General features: G+C 47.8%; 1 protein-coding gene across 16 annotated transcripts in view; it reads right to left on the minus strand.

Moving 5' to 3' along the window:
* The window catches only part of ARHGEF9 (Cdc42 guanine nucleotide exchange factor 9), a 165,872-nt gene that overhangs the window by 16,726 nt on the left and 128,757 nt on the right, over positions 1-20,389 (minus strand). For all 16 annotated transcript variants that reach the window (XM_072981465.2, XM_078380689.1, XM_078380688.1 and 13 more), the window contains 5 exons: positions 20,014-20,208; positions 14,980-15,159; positions 10,581-10,813; positions 6,701-6,830; positions 182-313 (listed from right to left, as the gene is read on the minus strand). In XM_072981465.2, the coding sequence (XP_072837566.2) occupies positions 182-313; positions 6,701-6,830; positions 10,581-10,813; positions 14,980-15,159; positions 20,014-20,208 (870 nt within the window). The remainder of the gene's footprint in view (positions 1-181; positions 314-6,700; positions 6,831-10,580; positions 10,814-14,979; positions 15,160-20,013; positions 20,209-20,389) is intronic.

Genomic DNA, 20,389 nt, shown 5'->3' on the forward strand with positions numbered 1-20,389 from the left:
ATCAGCTGAATGAGTCCCAGGGGAACCATCATCCTGAACCTCCATTTCTCCAAAAATCAGAACAGCCTTTAGCTGCTAATATCTCTTGGAGTGGGGTGGGGTACACAAAGCTTGAGTAAATCCTCAGTGGATCAGTCAATCAGACCCATGTACATCAGAGAGGTAGGAAAGCTTTCGTTACCTTTTTACAGAGAACCATCTGGTGGTCAAAGAGAAAGAAGACACGCTGTTGACTCCGTCCATAAGGCTGGTAAATCCAGGACATCTCACCCGTGTAGATCAGCTCAGAGCTACGGTCCAAGATGTCATCGCCCTAGAGGAAGGACAGAAAGGTGTCAGAAGGAAGTGAAGGTGATGCATTTGACAACTGGATCCCTCTCAAAAAAAAAAAAAAAAAAAAAAAAAAACCTTTGAAGCAGGGTGGTACATGGGTCCTGAAAGATCTCTAGGACCATTTCATTGGCACAATGAAAGATACCAAGATGATTTCAAGGAATATACACAGAGGAGCGAGAAGCCAACTGGACTTCTGTACGAGTTCTCCAAGAGTTGGAATGAATATGAAAGCACCCTGCCAATGTCCCATTTACAGTTGGGAAGAATGATCTCTGCCTGGCAGGACATGCAGAGGACATTGCTTGCTATTTTGCAAAATAAGGTTATCCATCAAGGCAGGATCCCTACACAGTCATGGGGCAACTTCTTTTTTGTCAAAATGGCATAAAATGGGGGGGGGGAGTGGGAAGGCATAGTGACTAAAAATAACACAGAGCTGTTGAAGTGCATTTTATTTCTGAGATAGCAGGAGGCGAAGGAAGACCTAAGGAGAGAGGAGCCCTTTGCAAACATTTCATCTTGATTAACTGAATCCATTGTGGAGAGTCCCTGCAAGGGATGTAAAAAAAATTGATGTTTTTTAATTTTTAAAAAATACTGTGATAAGACTCTTTTTTTGGCATTGTGTACGCTGGGAAGCCAATGTCAATGTATGGTATCGAGTTCACAAATAAAAGGCTCCCCGAAGATCTGTTTGCAAACATACAAAAGAGGCACTGCAGACCAGTTTATGTGAATTGCACGGCAGTCTAATTGTTCGGCGTGGATTCCACGTCAACGGTTCTGTCCGCCTGTTCTTACAAGATACAGGGATGTGGCCTGAAGCCATTCAACGGGGATGGGAGAGGGATTGGAAAGGCTGGGCCTACTGCATGGAAGGCAACCACTGGCCCACTTCTTTTATGGGGAAACACACACACACACACACACACGGACATGTAAGCACACACAGCTTTACTCCATTATTACGGATGTATCATTTTTTTAAAAAAAATTCTCATGGAAGGTACTACAGTATTTCTCTCTGTAGTGTCTAGAAAATGAAGATGACATGGCAGAGGCCACTAAAGAGATGGTCAGTTATTATTTTGTGACCAAGAACGTTCAAAATCCTATTGACGTCAGTGAAGAAGCTGTCTGTTTGGGCACCTGTGTGCGGCTGCTGAAAAAAGAAGGAAGTCATGATGAATGATGATGTGGACTTTCCCTTGCCTTCTATGAGGCCTGAGAAAGTCTTGTGAGCAACCAGAAATGGCTACGCAACTAAACGCTGGTCCAGCATGGAGCAGAAAATGGCGATGGCAGAGCTGGAGAAGGTGCAATAAAGGGCAACCGACATGATCCAGAGACGGAAGGAATTCTCCATTGAGGGAAGGTGACAGCATCAACGGCCGTTTAGCTTAAAGGCAGGGAGTGGCGTGATGGAAGCACACAATATACATGGGTGGTAGAAGGTAGAGCGAGAGCTTCTGTCCCTCTCATGCACCTTCCCTGTCCCATCCTGCTAGAACCCAAGAGCATCCATTGAAATGGAACAGTGAGAGGTTGATGACCAATGAAAGGGAGTCCTTGGAGGGCTCTGGGATTCTGGGAACTGTAGCTTGAAAAAGTAACTTTTCCTCCAAGGAATTTTTTTTCTGCAATAATTCTCCAGGCTTAAACCAGAATTCTCTTCTGGACAATCTTGATATTCCCTGTTGTTGGTCTCCCATCCCAACCCCAACCAGAGTCAACCCTGCTTAGCTTTCATAATCAGATTGCCATCTTCCCTCCCCAGAAATGGACCAGGCCACTTCTTGATGGGCAGAGCCCATAATTTCTTCCCTTCCAATTACATCTCTCAGCAAAACCAACCCTCCCTGTGATTGCCGCTTCTTGGTTTTAATGAGAGGGCGATGCTTTGGTTAGCATTTATGAGCAATGGAAAGATCAGACGTGAAAAGATGGAAGGAGGAGGAAGATTCTCCCTTTTTGAAAATATACCAGCTTAGGTTTTAATGTCTTCCTTTGCTGGGGATGGGATGGAGAAATTAAAAAAAAGCCATTCTCTTGCTGCATCCCACAATTTCGCTCCTTCCCCCCTCTCTAAGAGGGCATATTTCACCAGGCGGATCATGCACAGAAAACACGATGTTTGCTGAATGCACCTTTTTTTAAAAAAACAACAACACCTCATTCCAGCCTTTGGATTGAATGCTGCAGCATTACTCTGTAGCCAGCTCTCGTACGTTACATAATTAAGGGCAACGAGGCTTCCATTAGATGATCCATAAATAAAATGAAAGGAATTTGAGCTGGGAGAAATTTAAAAGGACAGCAGCAATTATGTTTTCCAACCAATTATTCATACTTCTGGGAATTTAATATTACTGGAAAGTGCCAAAAAGAGACCTCAGAGAGCAAGAAGAGCAAGCTCGATCGGGCTGTAACTCAGAAGGGGCCAAATTTCACTGATTTGGTGGTGGAAGGAGCAACTCCCCAGAAAGCCATATTTTCGTGCTGAAAGGCTGGGTTTCAAGAATGGGCAGCAAAAAGACTATCATGGATTTCACAAGAGCCTTCAAGAACCAGTCGTTGATCCATCATTGTTTACTGGGCACAGAGTATTAATCAGCTGGGTGGCCCAGATAGGAGAAGCCACCATCTGCACAGCGTTGGACTTATGGCAGTGAAGCCCCTGACATTGACTAGCTGAGTTAGTGTATCGGGCACAGAACTGTCAGTTGGTCAAGTTCAAACTCCCTACAGCCTCCTTTTCCTGTTGCAGGCAGCTTAAGTGGTCATATCACCAAGGGGGGGGAAGGTCTTTTGTAAAGTTAATGACTCTTAGTTGCCTATTCAAGGCCAACCCCAATGCCAAATGCTTTGTTGTATGACAGGGGCAATTTGCAATACTATACCCTCCCTTGGAGAATCCTTTTTCTCTCTGGTCTACTTTGGGGCAGCTAAGCTCAGTTGAAAGCGGGAAGCCTGATGGAAGTGGTGGATGATGTCATCATCCTAGCTACTCAGAAAGATTTCATAATTCCACTGTAGGCCTATGGCTAAGATTGCCAGATCTCTGATGATTTGATGATACTTAGATGCTCCGTTCTTGGAAGTCACAAAAGCCATTTGTCTCCCATCCAGGTATGGACAGATCCCAGACCAGCTGACTTTTGGCAACCTCACAACATGAAAGTCCTTCAGCCCCCTTCCTGTGACCACCAAGCTCACTTCTGGAGGACAACCTGACCTCTCACTTCACTATCACACCCACAAGGTGTGTTGGGATCCTCCGTTGTCATTGTTGCACCAATCCAGGACGGACCTCGGCTGGCACTTCCCCACCTCCTTGCACAGCCAACCACTCATCAGCTGAGCAGGGAGACTCCCTATCCCAACTTCTCATTGGAGTGGTCGGCTGCATGGGGAGGCAGGGAAGTGCCATCTGGATTCTCGGATTGGCGGGACAACAATAGCAAAGGACCCCTAGTATTGCATGGCGGCCAGTGAGCAGACCGGCTGGTACCTAGAGACTGAATGGGCCTCCGTGGCAGTTGCAGTGCAATGAGTTGTATTCATACCCCCATGTCTACACATGATCACTGGCAATGCCAGCGGACTGATAGGAAGCTAAAATATCTAGAGGGCCCTTCACTGAGGAGGCAGAACTTGTGGTTTCTTAGGAGAATTCTGAGGGAAACCGACTTAAGACGGTGTATGCTACCTCCCCTGTGATGAGTGAGCCTTATCTACCTCTGCTTTCCCCAGGTTCTTTTCCCACACTGTTGATTTCGCAGCCGTGAGAAGCTTAGGCTACATCTTGATAAGACAAAGAGCCGATCAGCTCCGGGGGGGGGGGGGGGGAGGGCACAACTAAATGGTTGACGGACCTAAATGATCTGACGGACCTAAATAAATAAATAAATAATAAATAAATAAATAAAAACCACTATCCATCTACCCTGCAGGTATTTCTGCTTTTCAAAGGCTGAGCCCCAAATTTAACCTTCAAACTGTGGGATTAACAGAACAACCTCCAGGGCCTAGCAAACTATAAATACAGAGGATGACACAACCAGGGCAAACAGCCTGGCTCCGACGAGGGTGCTTTTGCCATCATCCTCAGATGCAAAGCTGTCGCTTTGGAGAGATAGAACTGAGTACTTAGCAGGCTTGGGATCTGTCCACATGTGGGTTATGGGGCCCCGGGGTGCAGTGTCCCCTCTAGCATCGGGTTTGCTCGGGGGGGGGGGGTTAAGGGAAATTAACCTGCAAGCGAGGCAGCCCTGCAACAATTGGTTCCAGCCATATCCTTTCGTGAAAAAAAAACCACCCTTAGCTCCCTTTTTAAAAGGACAAATTTGGGTAGAAAGAGCAGCCTTCCAGGTACACAGTCTGAACCTCAGCTTCTTGGACCTTGAGTGCCAAAAGTAACATTTCTAAACTCTGCACCCAACCAAAAGGACCACCTGCACTGTGGGAGAAAAGCAATACAGACGTTGACCCTTTTGATATGGGGAGAGAAAGAATGGAAATGACCTAGCAGCTCTGACGTCTCAGAAAGTCCTCGTTAAAAGCATAGAAATGATGACCATGGCCTCTATCTGGCTACTGTAAAAAAGTCAGATGAGATTGGGTGAGAAATGGAACCCAGATCCGCTGATTCCCTTTTTCCTCTTCTTTTGCACCCCGTCCACTACATAGCATGTCATTCTTTTAATGTGATCCCTGTATAGATTCAAAGATAAACACATGCTGGTTGTTGCGATACCTATCCTGTGGCACAAATTAAAACAATTGCTTTGGAATCAGACTCAGCCCTTCTTGGACCATAGCCATTGCTATCAATGGGACTTAGGTCAGTAAGAATATCCAGAGATCCAGCTTGGGTTGTACCAAATTTTTTTAACTGGATGCCTTTTAATAATTCTCATTAGAGATGGGCACAAACCTACGGTTCGGTGCTTCATGCCAGTTCGTTTAACGGCTGAACAGGTGTTTGGTGCTTCAGAGCTCTGCCTCCCCTGGCAGCTGCCCACTCAAAGGCTGTCTGGAGGAGGCAGGGCAGAGAAACCAGGGCACTGCCTCAGAGTGGGCGCCTGCTAGAGGAGGCAGGGCTTTGAAGCACCGAAGACCAGTGGTTCATGCCACCTCTAATTCTCATTTCAAAGTGTGTACATCCCCTTGTGTGCATATCATTTTCCCAAGACGCCCGATGAAGTCTCCCAAACGTGTTTAACTACCTGGAACTAAGTCCGGATCCGACCCATTAACTCTAATGTGTGAAAATACAAAAAAGGAGGACAAACATGTTAAATGGGCAACGCAAATTAGCACAATAAAGCAAGAAGTGTGCCTGGACTGTACAGTTATAGCAGCTTGATAGCACTTTGTTACGGCTCTCTCCTAGGGATTCATGGGGTTTGTGGTTTTAGTGATGCATTAATAAATGCTAGCTGGAGATCTCAGTAGTTTAGGTCTCTGACTACAGAGCCAGAGGCTGGGAGTTCGATTCCCCCACTGGGCATCCTGGGAGAAGAGCCAGCCTGGGTGGCCTTGGGCCAGCTGCACAGTCCCAAGGTTGCCCCTAGAGGAAGGGAAGGGTAATGCACTTCTGAGTACTCTCTACCTAGGAAACTCTGAAAAAAGGGTCACCCTAAGTCAGAATTGACTTGATGGCACATCACGATGCATTCTGCAGAGAAGTTCTAAATGACAGGCATGCAAAATTATGTTTTTGAACTGCAGCTCCCACAACTGGGAGGTATGTTGCCTGGAAGATTCTGGGGCCTGTAAGGTAAAGGTAAAGGTAAAGGTTCCCCTTGACAAAAAATTTTTTTTTGTCCAGTCGTGTTCGACTCTAGGGGGCGGTGCTCATCCCCGTTTCCAAGCCATAGAGTCAGCGTTTTGTTCAAGGACAATCTTCCGTGGTCACATGGCCAGTGCGACTTAGACACGGAACGCTGTTACCTTCCCACCGAGGTGGTCCCTATTTATCTACTCGCATTTGCATGCTTTCGAACCGCTAGGTTGGCGGGAGCTGGGACAAGCGACGGGCACTCACTCCGTCGGGTGGATTCGATCTTACGACTGCTTGGTCTTCTGACCCTGCAGCACAGAGGCTTCTGCGGTTTAGCCCACAGCGCCACCACGTCCCCCATCTGGGGCCTGTAAGCCAAGCAAAACTAAACCTGCCTACCTCTTGGTGCAGCAGCCTTTGAAAAAAGAAAGGGAGCATGAAAGAAAGAATTGCTTTTTGAACAATAACATCCACCATGACTGGAGGAGGTGGAGTCCAAAAAAATTCCCCCCAAACCCGGACCTTCCCAAGTTCGGGAGATGACGCACGTCTCGTACTAGACAATGGGGAGCAACCTACCTCCCAGTCCAGAACGGACGCCTGCCACTGAGCAATCTTGTCAATGTTTTCCAGTCTCCTTTTCCTCTCGTTTATCTGCTGGGTCACGTTCCTCATGACGGCAAGGGCTGCAGCCACATACCTGTAATCACTGGGCAGAAGAACAGGGGAAAAGAACAGTCACTCAAAGCAGCCTGCAAAGCACAGAATTGGAAACCAGCTCCATTAGGACGTGTTTCTCTGTCACCCAGCAACCTTCCACTGAACCGAAGAATGCTTTTAACACAAGGCCCTGTGGCTGAGCACTTTTTTCCCCTTTACCCTCCTCTTCCCCCTTTCCTTTCATGTTATGCCTTTTTCAGATTGCCAGCTGGAGGGCAGGGGCTGCCTTAACTTTTTTTTAATGACATGAATTATGCTCAGAGAGCCTTCCCAGCTACAGAGCAGGGCATAAGCCTTCAGATCCGAAAATCTCCAAACCTTCTGCTCACTGGTGGTGGCCGGGGTGGGTTGCTTTCCTCTTTTTAAATTGTCAAACCATTTAAAATTGTTTTAGTTCTTTTTAAAGTACTGGTTGATTACTTTTCGTAGCAATGGTTCCCAAACCTGAATCCCGAGACGTTCTGGAACCAAAACTCCCAGAAGCCCTTGCCATTAGCTGTGCTGGCCAGGATTTCTGGGAGTTGTAGTTTGAGAAGCTTTGGGGAGCCAAGGTTGGGAAGCACAGCCCTAACCCATTCACCAGTCCTCTGAGACCTGGAGACCCTAGATCTTAAGCTGTTGCTCGTTCCAACGCCTGAAGCAAACTACGCTGAGACCCAAAATACCTGTGGGGCTAGATCTGATCCTGGAATAATTTCTGGGAATTACAGTCCCAGAACATGTGGGGACCCAAGGCTGGGAACCACTGCAACAGGATATCCATGTCCAGAGGTTGCATGAATCGGAGCTGGCAGAGACCAAGATGCCAACAGTAAGGGATCCTGGGGTCCCCAAGCTAGGAGAACGACACATTGCAGTCTTCAGCTATGAAAGGTCCATCGGCGGTGGCATCTCCATGCGCTGTCATCTCCTTCCCGGAACATTTTGCTTTCCCAGCAGGCGGGCTGAACTGTCTGGTCAAAACCCAGCGCTGTTTCTCAGTTGTGTGTCCGTGTAATCCCGCAGAGAGATAATAGCCTCCTGTCAAGGCCAGGAAGGCCACTAATGACCACACTTTTGAAAAAGTGAGGCCAGGATCAATGCCATTGATCCCCGCCTGACGCTTTCCTGTCCATTCTAGGAGAGACTAAGGGTTCGTTTTCGCTGGAGAGACTGGCAACGCCAGCTGCTCTCTCTGTGCTCAGCACCGTTTGTCATGAACTCAGGACTTGATATTGACAGCTGACTAATGGGGAAAAAAGCGAAGCAGCCTCTGAGCGGACAGCTCCGTTTTTTTCTTGGTCCAACTTGTTCTAGTGGCAACCTGTTCCAGCTGACCCATGCTTCCCAAAGGAGCAAGGGTCCCCCAGCAATGCTTATGCCAAACCTGGGACCCCTTATATCTTCATGGGATGTTGGTCCTCCCTACCAACACTTCACCCCCCCCCCAAAAAAAAACACATCTCAATTTTGGAAGCTAAGGTCAGTGGTGCAATGAGAAATGTGGGGATACTGCACTTCCAGCCAAAAGAAAAATGAAATGTGCCAAAGGGGAGTGGCAAGATGGCAAACTGACGCCTGCCCAGTTCCAATCATCAGGTGGCACCACCCCCTAGTGGTGAGAAAGGCTATGGCAGGCACCAGCTGGGTCTACTATCTGCCTTCCCTTCCATGAGCTTCTTTCCGCTGAGACTTGGCTTGAATAAGGACATTTGCTTTTGTGGTATACCGGGTACCATACTGCCTTTGTTAACATCATAGCAAGCTGTCTAATATTGAGTCAGAGCCTTGGGGTGCTTTGCCCAGACAATTCTGACAAAGAGGAGTGGCTCTCCGCTTGGGGATCTCTGATGCCCCATAATAACCAGGCAGCACCCTACTCAGCTTCTGAAGTCAAGCACGTTCATGTGTACTTGGAGTGGTAAGATGTTTAATCATGTTGGCTGCTATTTGCATTATTCATCCCACATTTTGTCTTTCTAGATATCAGCAAGGGAGAGCGCTGGAAGAGGTGACCCCAGGGTACTGTTTTCAGCCGCCGCCACATCTGCTTGGCATCCTCTTCCAGCCAAATCCACTCACGGTAATGTGTCCTTTTAAGAGACGTCGCGACCCAGCTGACTCGTTCCGCTCGTTAATAAAAGGAGAATTTCGGAACGAGGCCTACAGCTTCAGCTGAACGAGCGAAATGACAGATGAAAAATGTTGGAGGACAATTGGCTGGGCCATATGGAGAATAATGCTATGAAATTGGTCCCCTGGGGGAAGACGTGGCTTCTCTCCAGCGCTTCAATGAGTGACAAAGACGATGAGGCTTTTTGCCAACCTATCCTTCCCTAACGGGTAGTGGTGGTGGGGATAGAAAGGCCGGCAATCTGCCTTCCAAGCCAATGCCTTGGATAGTGTCTTTAAAAATAAATACATATGGCTGGAAGATTACAGAATAATTATTAGAGATGGGAGTTTTGGATTTTTTTGGACTATCCATCACATAATTCTCCATTCTGGGAGTCCTCACCTGACTGTCAGACATGTAGGACTCCCAGAATGGAGAATGACGTGGCTCACCTGGGAGAAGGGCCTCAATTGGAAGGCTCTGAGGCTGAGCTAGGCCTAGCAATGCCTAGCTTCCTGTTCAGAAAGAAGCTCCCAGCTAGCACCTGGGCAGGAACAGGAAGTTTGGGCAGAGCTAGGCCTAGTTCAGCCTCAAAGCCTTCCCACTGAGGCCATTCTTCTAGGGGAGTCACACTTGGGTGTCTGTAACGTAGGCAGAACTCCTGGTGCTTGAAGCCAGACCGTGTCTCCCAGAATGCATAGCAGCCATGCTGGCTAGAGGATTCTGGGAAGTAGACCAAAGGCTGAGTTTTTGGAACAGAGGATGCTAGTTAAGATAGGGGGACTCCTCACCAAGTCTGGATTTGGAGTTGATGACCAAGCCTTCCTCACCACTGGAAGAATTTCCTTCTACGACCTCAAGCAGACACAGGGGACCGCTGGGGAAAGCTGTCCGCATGGTTTCAGGGAAAGCTGGCTCGCCCCGTGAAGAAGGAGAGAAGCCACCTTGAGTGCAAGGAGCATGGCCATATAAATATTTAAAATAAAGCAAGGGAGTCAGGCTGTGAACTCTTGACTCTTGCAAATGAACTCAGTCCCTGGGTTGGATTTAAAAAAACCCAGCATTTTGAGGGGTGGGGGAAGAACTGGAAGAGAGAAGGGTCACCTCCACAGAGGGTGACCATCTTTTTGTCTTCTCCTGGTTAGGGAGAAACCAGCCAGGTGCCCTCCAGTTGCCTCGCTTCAAGGCACAACTGGGAGAAGATACTCTTTTGGATTAGAATGGCACGTTGGTGTGGACTTTAGGGCATGATAGTTCAAAAGAATTACATTTTAGAAGCTCGGCTCTTCTGTGAGTAATACCAGCCATGGGCTGCAGCAGTTAGCAACGATCGCTCTGGGGGCTTCCATTGAAGCCCCATTCAGTGCCTTTCTCATAGGATTGTCCAAGGTTAAAACAAAACGGCCGGTTCTGAACCAGCTTCCCAACACTGTTTGGGGCACATGGTTTCAAGGATTGTGCTAGCAGAGAAATCTATGAGAACATGGGAAGGGCCCTGTTTGTCTGGATCAGACTGAAGACTTATCTCATCCAGCATTTGGGTGTTGTCTCAGTGGCTATGGGACCACCAGAACCAGCCCATGATTGCCACCGATATGGACATTGGCTAGGAGTTATTACTAATAGACACCGATATGGATGTACCTGTGGTCTTGGGCAGTGTACTTGAGCAGTTCAGCCAGCTGCAGGGGGTATTTGCAGATCTTCTGCACGGGTGTCAAGAGGAATCCATCAATGGCGATGTCAATCATTTGCTGCAAGAGACGGCATGCCTCAAAAAAGTGTTGGTACCGTCCGTCTTTCATGAGCTTGGAGAGTTCCATGCATGCATCCAGGTGATTGTTACAGTACTCCGAATAGATCCAGAAGCCATCTTGCTACAGGAGGTGGGCCAAGGAAAACAGGGGTGGGAGAGAGAGAGAGGGAGAGAAGTTGATGAGGTACCTTGGATATTATGGGTCAGCACAGAAGATTTTTCAAGATGGCAACAAGGAGCTAAGAGGCTGCTCCATCAGTGAACCCTAAGTGAGCTGAGGTCTCTTCATGAGAGCACCTAAGGAGGTAGGATGGGGGCGGCGAACCTTCAGAACTCCAGATGTTTCTGATGACGATTCCACAGGCTGGGTATTCTGGGGGGTGTCGCCCAAAACATCTGGGATGCCGAAGGCTCACCAACCGTGAGGATCAGAGCTTGGAAATATGATGGTTTCCAACATCCATCATCCACCCCTGTGTGCAGGCTGTTCTAGTACATAAAAAGAGGAATTTCTTCCCAAGACCACCACAGTGCCATGAAAATGGCAAAACTCAGCAAGATCCAAGGATCCACCTGATTCTCCACTTTGGTTCCCCCTCACCCGGTCCCTTCTGGAAACCTCTTAGGAAGGCTATGATTGCAGCCTCCCACACTTCTCCATTCCCGGCCTCTAATGGGTGGGGTGGGGGTGGGTGGGTGGCTACTGGAGATGGGGAAGGGGTATACTCAATCTAGGGCTTGCAGGGTCAAAGCCTTTTCAACAAGGCTGGTGGGAGACTAGGGACACCCTCCGAAGAGCCCCCTTGGCTCAAGCAATCACACTGGGCGGAACGCAGACCAAAACAACGTTAAACCCATTGGAACAAAGGTAAACCACCCCTGCCTGCCAAGAAAGCAAGCAAACCAATAGAGACAACTCTCCACTATATATAAAAAAGACGGTTCCTCAACATGCAGCTTCACTTTGATCTTTACAGTGTGGCGTCACTGGGTCTGAATTCAAATCCATCTGTGCCCGGTCCTGCAAAAACTACTGCAGGGTAAACGGCCAAGGTAGCTGGTCCTCTAGTTTTGGTTGAGAACAAGGGCTGTCAAAAGAACAAAACCGCCTCTGGATGCAGGAACGTGCGCGGTTCCTTCCAGGTTTCTGCCCCGCTTCCCTTTCTTAGGTAGTTCTGTCAAACTGTTTCCTTGCCTCTCGGTTGGGAAACTGACAGCTGAAGTTAAACTTTCTGACCTTTGGTGAGGGAGGGAAAAAAAAAAAACCCAAAACCCAGCTTGGAGCAAAACCATCATGTCCACAGATGGGTTGTGACAGCTCCCACTTCCCTTTATTTCCTCGGCATTTTTTTTTAAATAAAAGAGTCCTCTTCCTCAGAGGGAAGCGCGACTGCTGCAGCCGGATCCCAGAAAACTGAGCCCGACCCTCAGAACGAGAAGCCTCCTCTTGAGCCGCGAAGGGCTTCCGTGATGCTCATTTCATGCGTCATGAGCATCGGCCGTGGGGTTCTTCAAGAGAATCCAGAGGGCTGCCGCCGGTGCGAAAGGTAGCCCTGCTAGGCTGCTGGTGAAAAGAATGTGATTACACAGAAGGAGACGACGCAGGATCCCAGAGAGCAGCATGGCCTTATATAACTGCCATGACTGCACAGGAGAAAAGTGGAGGAGGAGGAGGAGGAGGAGATAGCAAGACCGTGTGATTTTTCTTGACATATTTGCAACAGCGGCCAATATATCAGGTCCTGTAACATATGGCTTACTTAACATGGAAGGAAGGGTAGAGTGGAATGCCTGAGAGCCATTTGATCCCCCCATGTGTGTGTGTGTGTGTGTGTGTGTGTCTGAGAGGGGGTTTGGTATCCAAACATTTATGCCTATAACTCTCCCCCCCCCTTGCTAACACAATAGCATGGAGAAGCACTGCTCCCCCTTCCTGCTTTGTGTCTGATTAATATGGGGATCGGGGATGACCTCCCCTGACCCTTTGGAAAGCCACTCCAATCCAGCCCTAGTTTGGAACCACAACATTATCTGTGCATTTTCAGTTTTCCATGACGACCCCATTTCTGCAGGTAGACAAGGCATAAATAGCAAGGCCAGGTTACCGACCAAGTGGTATAGGAAGGACAAAAGCATTTCTGATTAGGGCTGAAGATTAGTTGCAGAGTGGGCAGGCGTTGTTTTATTTTTGTTCCTCTTCGTCCTTCCAGTGCCAGGAGGAAAATCCCTGTCGATTTCCAACAGCAGTCACTGGGGAGTGAGTGAGGGAAGGAGTTTAAAAGGGCAATGGGCACAGTTCTCATTGATTCCTTCTTAAAAGAGCAATGCAGGGAGCCTGCTTCTCTTTACATTGCCTATTCCCTCTGTCCTCACCTGTCTGAGTTCTGAAATTAGTTCAAAGGATCTGAAATCAGTCACTTGAGAAATATGCAAATATCCTTAATTAGTTCATTTTCCAGATTTATTCGAATACAGCATATATTCAGAAACTGAATCAGATGGGGAACAGATCACTCCAGTTCCTCCCTCCCTCCCTCCCACCTACAAATTTTTAAGATGCCCAGTATGAAAACCCGTGATACTAACTGTCTAAAATTCTGCAAGTTTTGGAGTCTAGAAAATCTCCAAATTTCAGGTAAAGGTAAAGGTTCCCCTTGACATTTTTAGGCCAGTCGTGTCTGACTCTAGGGGGTGGTGCTCATCCCGTTTTTCAAGCCGTAGAGCCAGCACTTGTCCGAAGACACTTTCTGTTGTCACAGTGTCCAGCGTGACTAGGGAACGCCATTTTACCTTCCCACCAAGGTGGTACCTATTTATCTACTCGCATTTGCATCCTTTCGAACTGCTAGGCTGGTGAGGAGCTGGGACAAAGCGACGGGAGCTCACTCCGTCACGTGGATTCGATCTTACGACTGCTGGTCTTCTGACCCTGCAGCACAGAGGCTTCTGTGGTTTAGCCCGCAGCACCACCACGTCCCTCCAAATTTCAGGTAAAGCAGAGCAAAATAAAAGTACAGATATTATATGCACATGTTATGTTATGTGCTGTCAAGCCGGATCTGACTCAAGTGACCGTAACAGGGATTTCAAGGTAAGTGAGATGTTTATGGAGTGACTTTGCCAGTTCCACACCCCCATCAAGCTTCTGTGGCTGAGCGGGGATTTGAACCCCGGCTTCCTGAGTCCTGGTCTGTCGCTCTATCCACTACACCACACTTGGTATACCGCAGGCACCGAGCTATAGCGCAGAGAACGTAGATACACTGAACTGAACCATACCATGGGCAAGGTCATCATCTCTTACGCAATCCTGACAGATCCTTTGAGTTGGCTCCAGCAACACTTTCTCAGTCTGAAGAACGCAGGGAGTGAAAAGGTTGCTGTGCGTTGGCAACTTATATTTAGGGGGAGAAAATGAGGATGAATCAGCTTTGACACAGCCTGGGTCTCGTCACATGTTTTAAAAGAAACGAGGCTGTTTGGATTAAAGAGGGATCTGTGCAGGGGGAGGGGAGGGGAGGAGGGAGAGCCTAATTATCCCAAATTATGTTATCAGGCAGAACTCTTCAAAACAAAACTTTGCCACCTCCTGCTGCCAAGGCACCCAGCTGCTGCGCACTCCATGGTGTCCTAATGGGCATACGCATGCATTTACATGAGTCAAGGAGATGTGCGCTCTCATTCCTCTTCAGTGGCTTGCCCTCTAGAGCCCCCCCAGACAACGCTGCAGGCATGCATTGGCCTTCTTAAAAGGCCCACTCAACCGGTTCCTTTCAAGATTCAACAACCCTCCATGACAATGCTGGCTGGGGGATTATGGGCGTTGTAGTCCACATAAGAATTACCGGGCAACTGGGGTTCTCCATGGTTCAAAAGGCATGGTGTTAGCATCTTTCTCCTTCCCATGCCTGGGTGAGATTCAGAGTCAGGAGACCTGTGTTTCTGAACTACAATGACCAGAATCCATGCTTGACAGTGGGATTCTGAGACTCGGAGTCCATGTCCATCTCTGGCATGGTCCTCCTGCACTGTAGCGATACATAAAAAATAAACTTGGAAGCAGAAACGAGCTCCATAGTCTGTCCTATCTCCTTAATCCTTCAGGTGGGGTGAAAGATCCTACAGCTTCCCAAAGGACTCAAGGTAGATCCAACCGGCCACCCAGTCACCCTCTTTATGTATAACGGGGACAATAGGAGCCACATCCTTCGTATTGGGCTGTTCCCACCCAACCATACACACACACACACACACACACACACACACACACTTCAGGCTGCCACTTACATGCTCCAGGAAGCACGGCCCGATTTCGCTGAGGTGGGGATCCTCGTTGTTGTACTGCTTCTCCAAGTCCCGCACGAAGCCCATCTGAAACCTGTAGATGTCTTCAATGTTGCCAAAGATGATCTTCAGCTGCTCATCGCTGAACATGTCTCTCCTCTTCCGACACTGCTTTAAGTAACCCTGGAAGGAGAGGAGGGGAGAGGACGCCAGTGAGGCACGGCGCCCATCGGGACCCAGAAGGCCCTGGCAAGGAAAGACACAGAACAACCACAGAGACAGCAACACTGCACTCCTTTCAAAACGACAAGTGTAACTGCCCTTGGGCAACCGTGTCAACCCAAAGATCACAAGCCGTTTTCGCTGTCGATCCTGTGGCTTCGCACATTAACATTAACAATTAATGCAATGACAAGATAACACATTAAAAACATTCTCCACCCAAGGTTCGTACAAATGGGTTGGATTTTCAACCTCGGAAAACATTCATGAACTCTGCTGAGCCTTGTACGTTACTCCTCTGGCTTCTCTCCTCCAAGCTCTCTGCTTTAATAGCTTTTACTGCTGCCTTCTGGTATTTGATACGCGCGGCGGCCACATCATGCTCCTAACGGTAGGGCTGGCCCTAGGGCCACAAGCGAATGAGACCCTAACAAGGAAAAATAGGCAATCCATGGTTTGTCTAATCATAGCTGGCCACCTTGCACCATGGATGCTAGAAGAAGTAGCACTCTTGGACAGAGACAGGAGCAGGGGGGCTCTCAACTAGATCAGGGATCCAGACATTGATGGACGGCAGCTCCCATGAGCACTGGCCACATAAGCAATGATGAGGCATTATGGGAGTTGGACGCCCAATAACAGCTGTAGGGACTGAGCTTTGTTCAACTCAACATGGAGCTGCCTCAACGGTCTTACCCGCCTCTACGATAGATGGACCAAGCCCGTCTTCTGCTGGTCCAGAAGGCAGGATCTGAACTGATGGCCTTCGGCTACAACAAAAGAAGACCTCAACAAAAGGAAGAACTTCCCAAAGCTAAGATCTATCTGGACAGTAGAACAAGAGTAGCTTGGAAGGTGGTGGGCTCTCCATCCTTTGAGACCTCTAGAAACAGGTTGGATGGGTTTTTGATGCTTTAGCAGCAAATTTTTGCTAAATAAAATTGAGTGGCATAAACCTCGGTGCCCCTTTTAATTCCATGGTAACCCTGGTTTTTAATCCCCATCTATGGCAGACCCATCTGAATCAACAAGATTCACGTACGCGTTGACACACGATCCACTGTATGGCCACTGCTGGAGCAGACCAAAGAGCTTAGGGAAGACTACTCACGTACAAGCAGTGCTTCCCAGCCTCGGGTCCCCAGATGATCTTGGACTGCAACTCCCAGGAATCCTGGCCAGCACAGCAGGTGGTGACAGCTTCTGGGAATTGTAGTTCAAGAACATCTGGGGACCCCAATTTGAGAGCCACTGGTGTAGAGAATATATAAGTGGATATGTCACAGGGTCTTGGGGTGCAATTTTGTTTAGAAGCTTTGGGGGTTCAATGCTGAATGGCAAATCGATCGGGTACCCATTCAGAATCACCCAGAAAGGTTTCTGCATTGACTTCCCAGTATATTTACTTTAGTTACGTAAGGAAAATGTCATACATCCATGGCTCATTCTGTCAAGTTTGCTCAGATTCAGGGGACAGATGACTGACCAACAATCAGGCGCTGGAAGAGGTTGATCTATAAATAGCTGCCCAACCATTTTGTGCTCAAGTACTTTTTCATGTAACCCCCCTGGTATCGTGGGAAGCTGAGTAGTCTTTGCGGGAGGTTAAGTGCTAAGTTTCCAGAGCCTTAGACGCAAGGAGCCGGGAGATGTGACGTAGTCTATCACCATTCATCAACTTCTCCATGCTTTGAGGAGTTGGAAATTGAAGCGATGCATCTGTTGGTGGAGAAGCCGCAGTTCTTTTGCTGGATTTAAGATCTCCTGGATGATCTTCCCTTTTCCTTTTTAAAGTCCACATTAGCTTGGAGCAGCAGACAAAAAAAAAAAAACTTCTCCTGTTTATTTTTGACCAGATAAACTGGAGAAATCATGTCTCTTTCCAAGAAGAGGAGACATTTGCTTCTTAAGAGAGGAGGGTCACCCTAAGTAGCATCACAACTTCTTTCTCCAAGGTATCCTGCACGCTAAAGAAAATACTGACCTGCCAATACTGTGCATGTCAGCCCACCTTATGTTTCCTCCAACCCACTGAGCATCTACTCAGTGAGTTGGAAGGAAGGGAGGTCCCCAATGTTTTCGTTTTTTGTTTTAAATTACATCTGGGATAGCAGAGTTTGTCCAAGGCCTCACAGCTCCTCCCCTACAAGGCATGGCGGAGAATCAAACTCTCAATCCCTAGCTCTCGTAGTGCTCAAACCCACTGAGCTAGCTAGCCATTTATACAGAAATGCCTTCGCAGTGGCATAGGTGTGGCTCATGCCATTCACAGAAATGACAAGTTGTGAAAGCCTGAAACTCTGTGGAGATAGCACCGGATTTAGCGTCAGGAAGGATCCAAGCAACATTTCTAGATGTTTATCTCATGAGAAACATGCAGGGAATTGTATTTAAATTCAGACTTCCATGCAAATGAGAAAGAATGCCTGCCAGCTCATCTACAGCTGCAGGTAAAACAAACATAGATCAGGATACAAAAAACTATCTTATAGTTAAGACCACTTGTTCCACCCAACTTTTGGAGTCATCGCCGAGTTACGCCCTGCAAGCTTTTCAACAAGAAGCACGAAACGAAAGCAAAGATGTTGCGGCCTTTTAAAGACCAACTGCTGATGGATTTTGAAAGGCTGCTGTGTAAAAAAAAAAGTAATCATAGAATCCAATAATAATGGAGTGGGACAGGGCCTCTCAGACCATCGGGTCCAATCCCCTGCTTGGTGCAAGGATCCAAATCAAAGCAGATCTGACAGAAGGTGGTCCAATTTTCTCTTGAATGACCCTGCAGTAGTCAATGGCGAGGTCAGGCCACGGCCTTTTGATTCCACTTAAGCCCAGAGAAATGGGGATTCAACCAATTCTGATGAACTCTCCACTGAGTAAGCCGTCTCCCTTCCAGCTCTCTGCCCCCCCCTTCCCTCTTGTTCCCTCCTCTCTCCGGAGCAGGTACATGGCTCTGGTGTTATACCCTTAATTTGGGTAAAATGAGTTTTTCTGAAGCGGTGGCTGGGCTTCATCACTTCAGCAAATGGAAACATTCGTGGCCGTCTCCTCTGGTTTAAAACAACATCGGGAAGATCCGTCGGCCCTCCGCCGCCTGGCGAAAATTCTCATTCGATTCCATTTGGGGTAATAAAGCACCCTGCACACGAGAGAGAGGCTCGGCCATCGCTGTGTTTGCCTTGACACCGCGCGTGGGCTGGCATAATCTGGAGCAATTCCAGCCGAGCCATCAGCCTCACAAAACAATCAACCTACGAGATCCAGTTATAGCCTCGGAGAGCTTCAGTTCCCTCGGTTTAAGGCCCTTTCTCTTGGCTGCTGTGAAAACACCAGAATGTGGAGAGAAATAAGGACGAGCACTCCACGTACTGTTTTTTTCCCCCCCTGCTAGGTGAACAGATGGGTCGTACGGATTGAAACGACGTGTACCGTACATCGACGGGCATCTACGCAAATGTCGGCAGGTTCTGCTGGACAACATGGGAAGAAGGATCCAGGGGTTTCCCTTCTGATAGAACATGATTTGTTTGTTTTTCGCCTGTTTCAGCTGCACTGAGAAAACCCACCTAAGAGTCCCTTTGGAGTCGGACACAAGAAGATGCATGGGATCAATTCTGCGGAGACCGGAAATGCAGTTTTTAAGTTGCCCGGGGACATGGGCTCCAAGCTTCGATGTCAAGGGTATCTCATAGAAAAGAGGGCTATAAAGCCGTGTGCAAGAGGAGGAGCAGGAAAAAATTCCGTTCTCTGCTTTCCTTCTACACCGCATGATGCCGCTCACTTATCAGATGCTACAAACTTTGTCACTGCCGTTTACATGTATAGGAAGTCTCAGAAAGTTTCCCATCATCTTTACCGCATTTTAAACTATATTCTCCCGGGATCATGTTGCAAAGACCACACAGAAACAAGATCTACAGGGAAGCTCTCCTAGAACATGGTCCACTTAAAACTTGTAAGCAGAGTCACCCAGTTTCAGAAGGGTTAGTAAATGGCAGCTTTTCCTTTTCTTTCCATTAAGGAACCAAACGACCTCTTTAAAAGCAACTGCCTCAGGTCTGCAAAGCAAAGCTTCGGTCTTTTTTGAGAGCGACCCAAGCATTCTTGGAATGTCACTACAGGATGATTTAGCATCCTCCTCCCCGGGGGTCACCTTGCAGGGCAAAGAGGACTGCCCCCAGCGATCGACCTAAAACTTAGGTACCATCTGTCTTTTCTATTTGAAACCCTGTCTCTGCTTTAGTGGCCTGTGAAGTCTGTTCACGGTGCAGGTGATAAGGCTGACCCTCTTTATCTATTTAATAAGACGGTTATATCTATTTTTATAGGCATATTAATAACTGCAACCTTTTCCTCCTTTCCATTGGCTTCACATTTCACTGCATTTTATTCAGCTCCTAGCCTTCTTGTAAGGCAGCTTATTTTGCATTCATTCCACATTTTGAAGGGGCAACCAGTCCTCTTGGACTACAACCCCCACAATCCCCCACAAGCATCATGGAAGTTGTCATTAAAAGCGACCTTTTCCAAGTTCTGCAATGACACGACTACACACACACCAGAATGGAGCTGGATATTTTAGCAGTACACAAGGGAACAGGCTACATCTTGCTGAAATATCATAAAAAATATTTCCCACGGGGTCACACATACGCTTATACCTGGGTTTGCTTCTCTTTCTGATATTTCATTGATAAACATGATTTGCCGAAGACGGCCCCGTGGGCAAGGAGATGGATCTGGGGCAATTTTCTCCCCTTGCTGACCTTATATGCATTTCACTTTAGCAAAACTAGCAAGGAGAGGCCAACCTACCTCACAGATATCTTTCAGATGTTTGATATAGTGGCGCTCTGTGCTCATGATCTCATTAATGACGTTGGCTCTCATCTGGTCTCGGTTCTGGAGGGTCCGGCCAAGACAGAGGCAGTCGGCAGCGTTTGAATCCAAGTGTCCATTCTGTACTTCGCTCGTCCCTTCTTCAACGCCATCTTCTTGGTTGACCCATAACTGTCGGGAAAGAACGCGCAAATGATATTAGTGATGGCTTTAGAAAACTCATTCTTTCGCTTGTCCCTTGTTATAGCTCTCACTGATGTCCCATCTTAACATTTTCAGGTGGAATCTGAAGCCCTTTTATAATCTCATCTTTCTTGGTAGACCCTCATTTTTTTTCAGACTATGCTGACCG

Source organism: Pogona vitticeps, chromosome 11 (genome assembly GCF_051106095.1).
Source record: "Pogona vitticeps strain Pit_001003342236 chromosome 11, PviZW2.1, whole genome shotgun sequence".
Taxonomy (NCBI): Eukaryota; Metazoa; Chordata; class Lepidosauria; order Squamata; family Agamidae; genus Pogona; species Pogona vitticeps.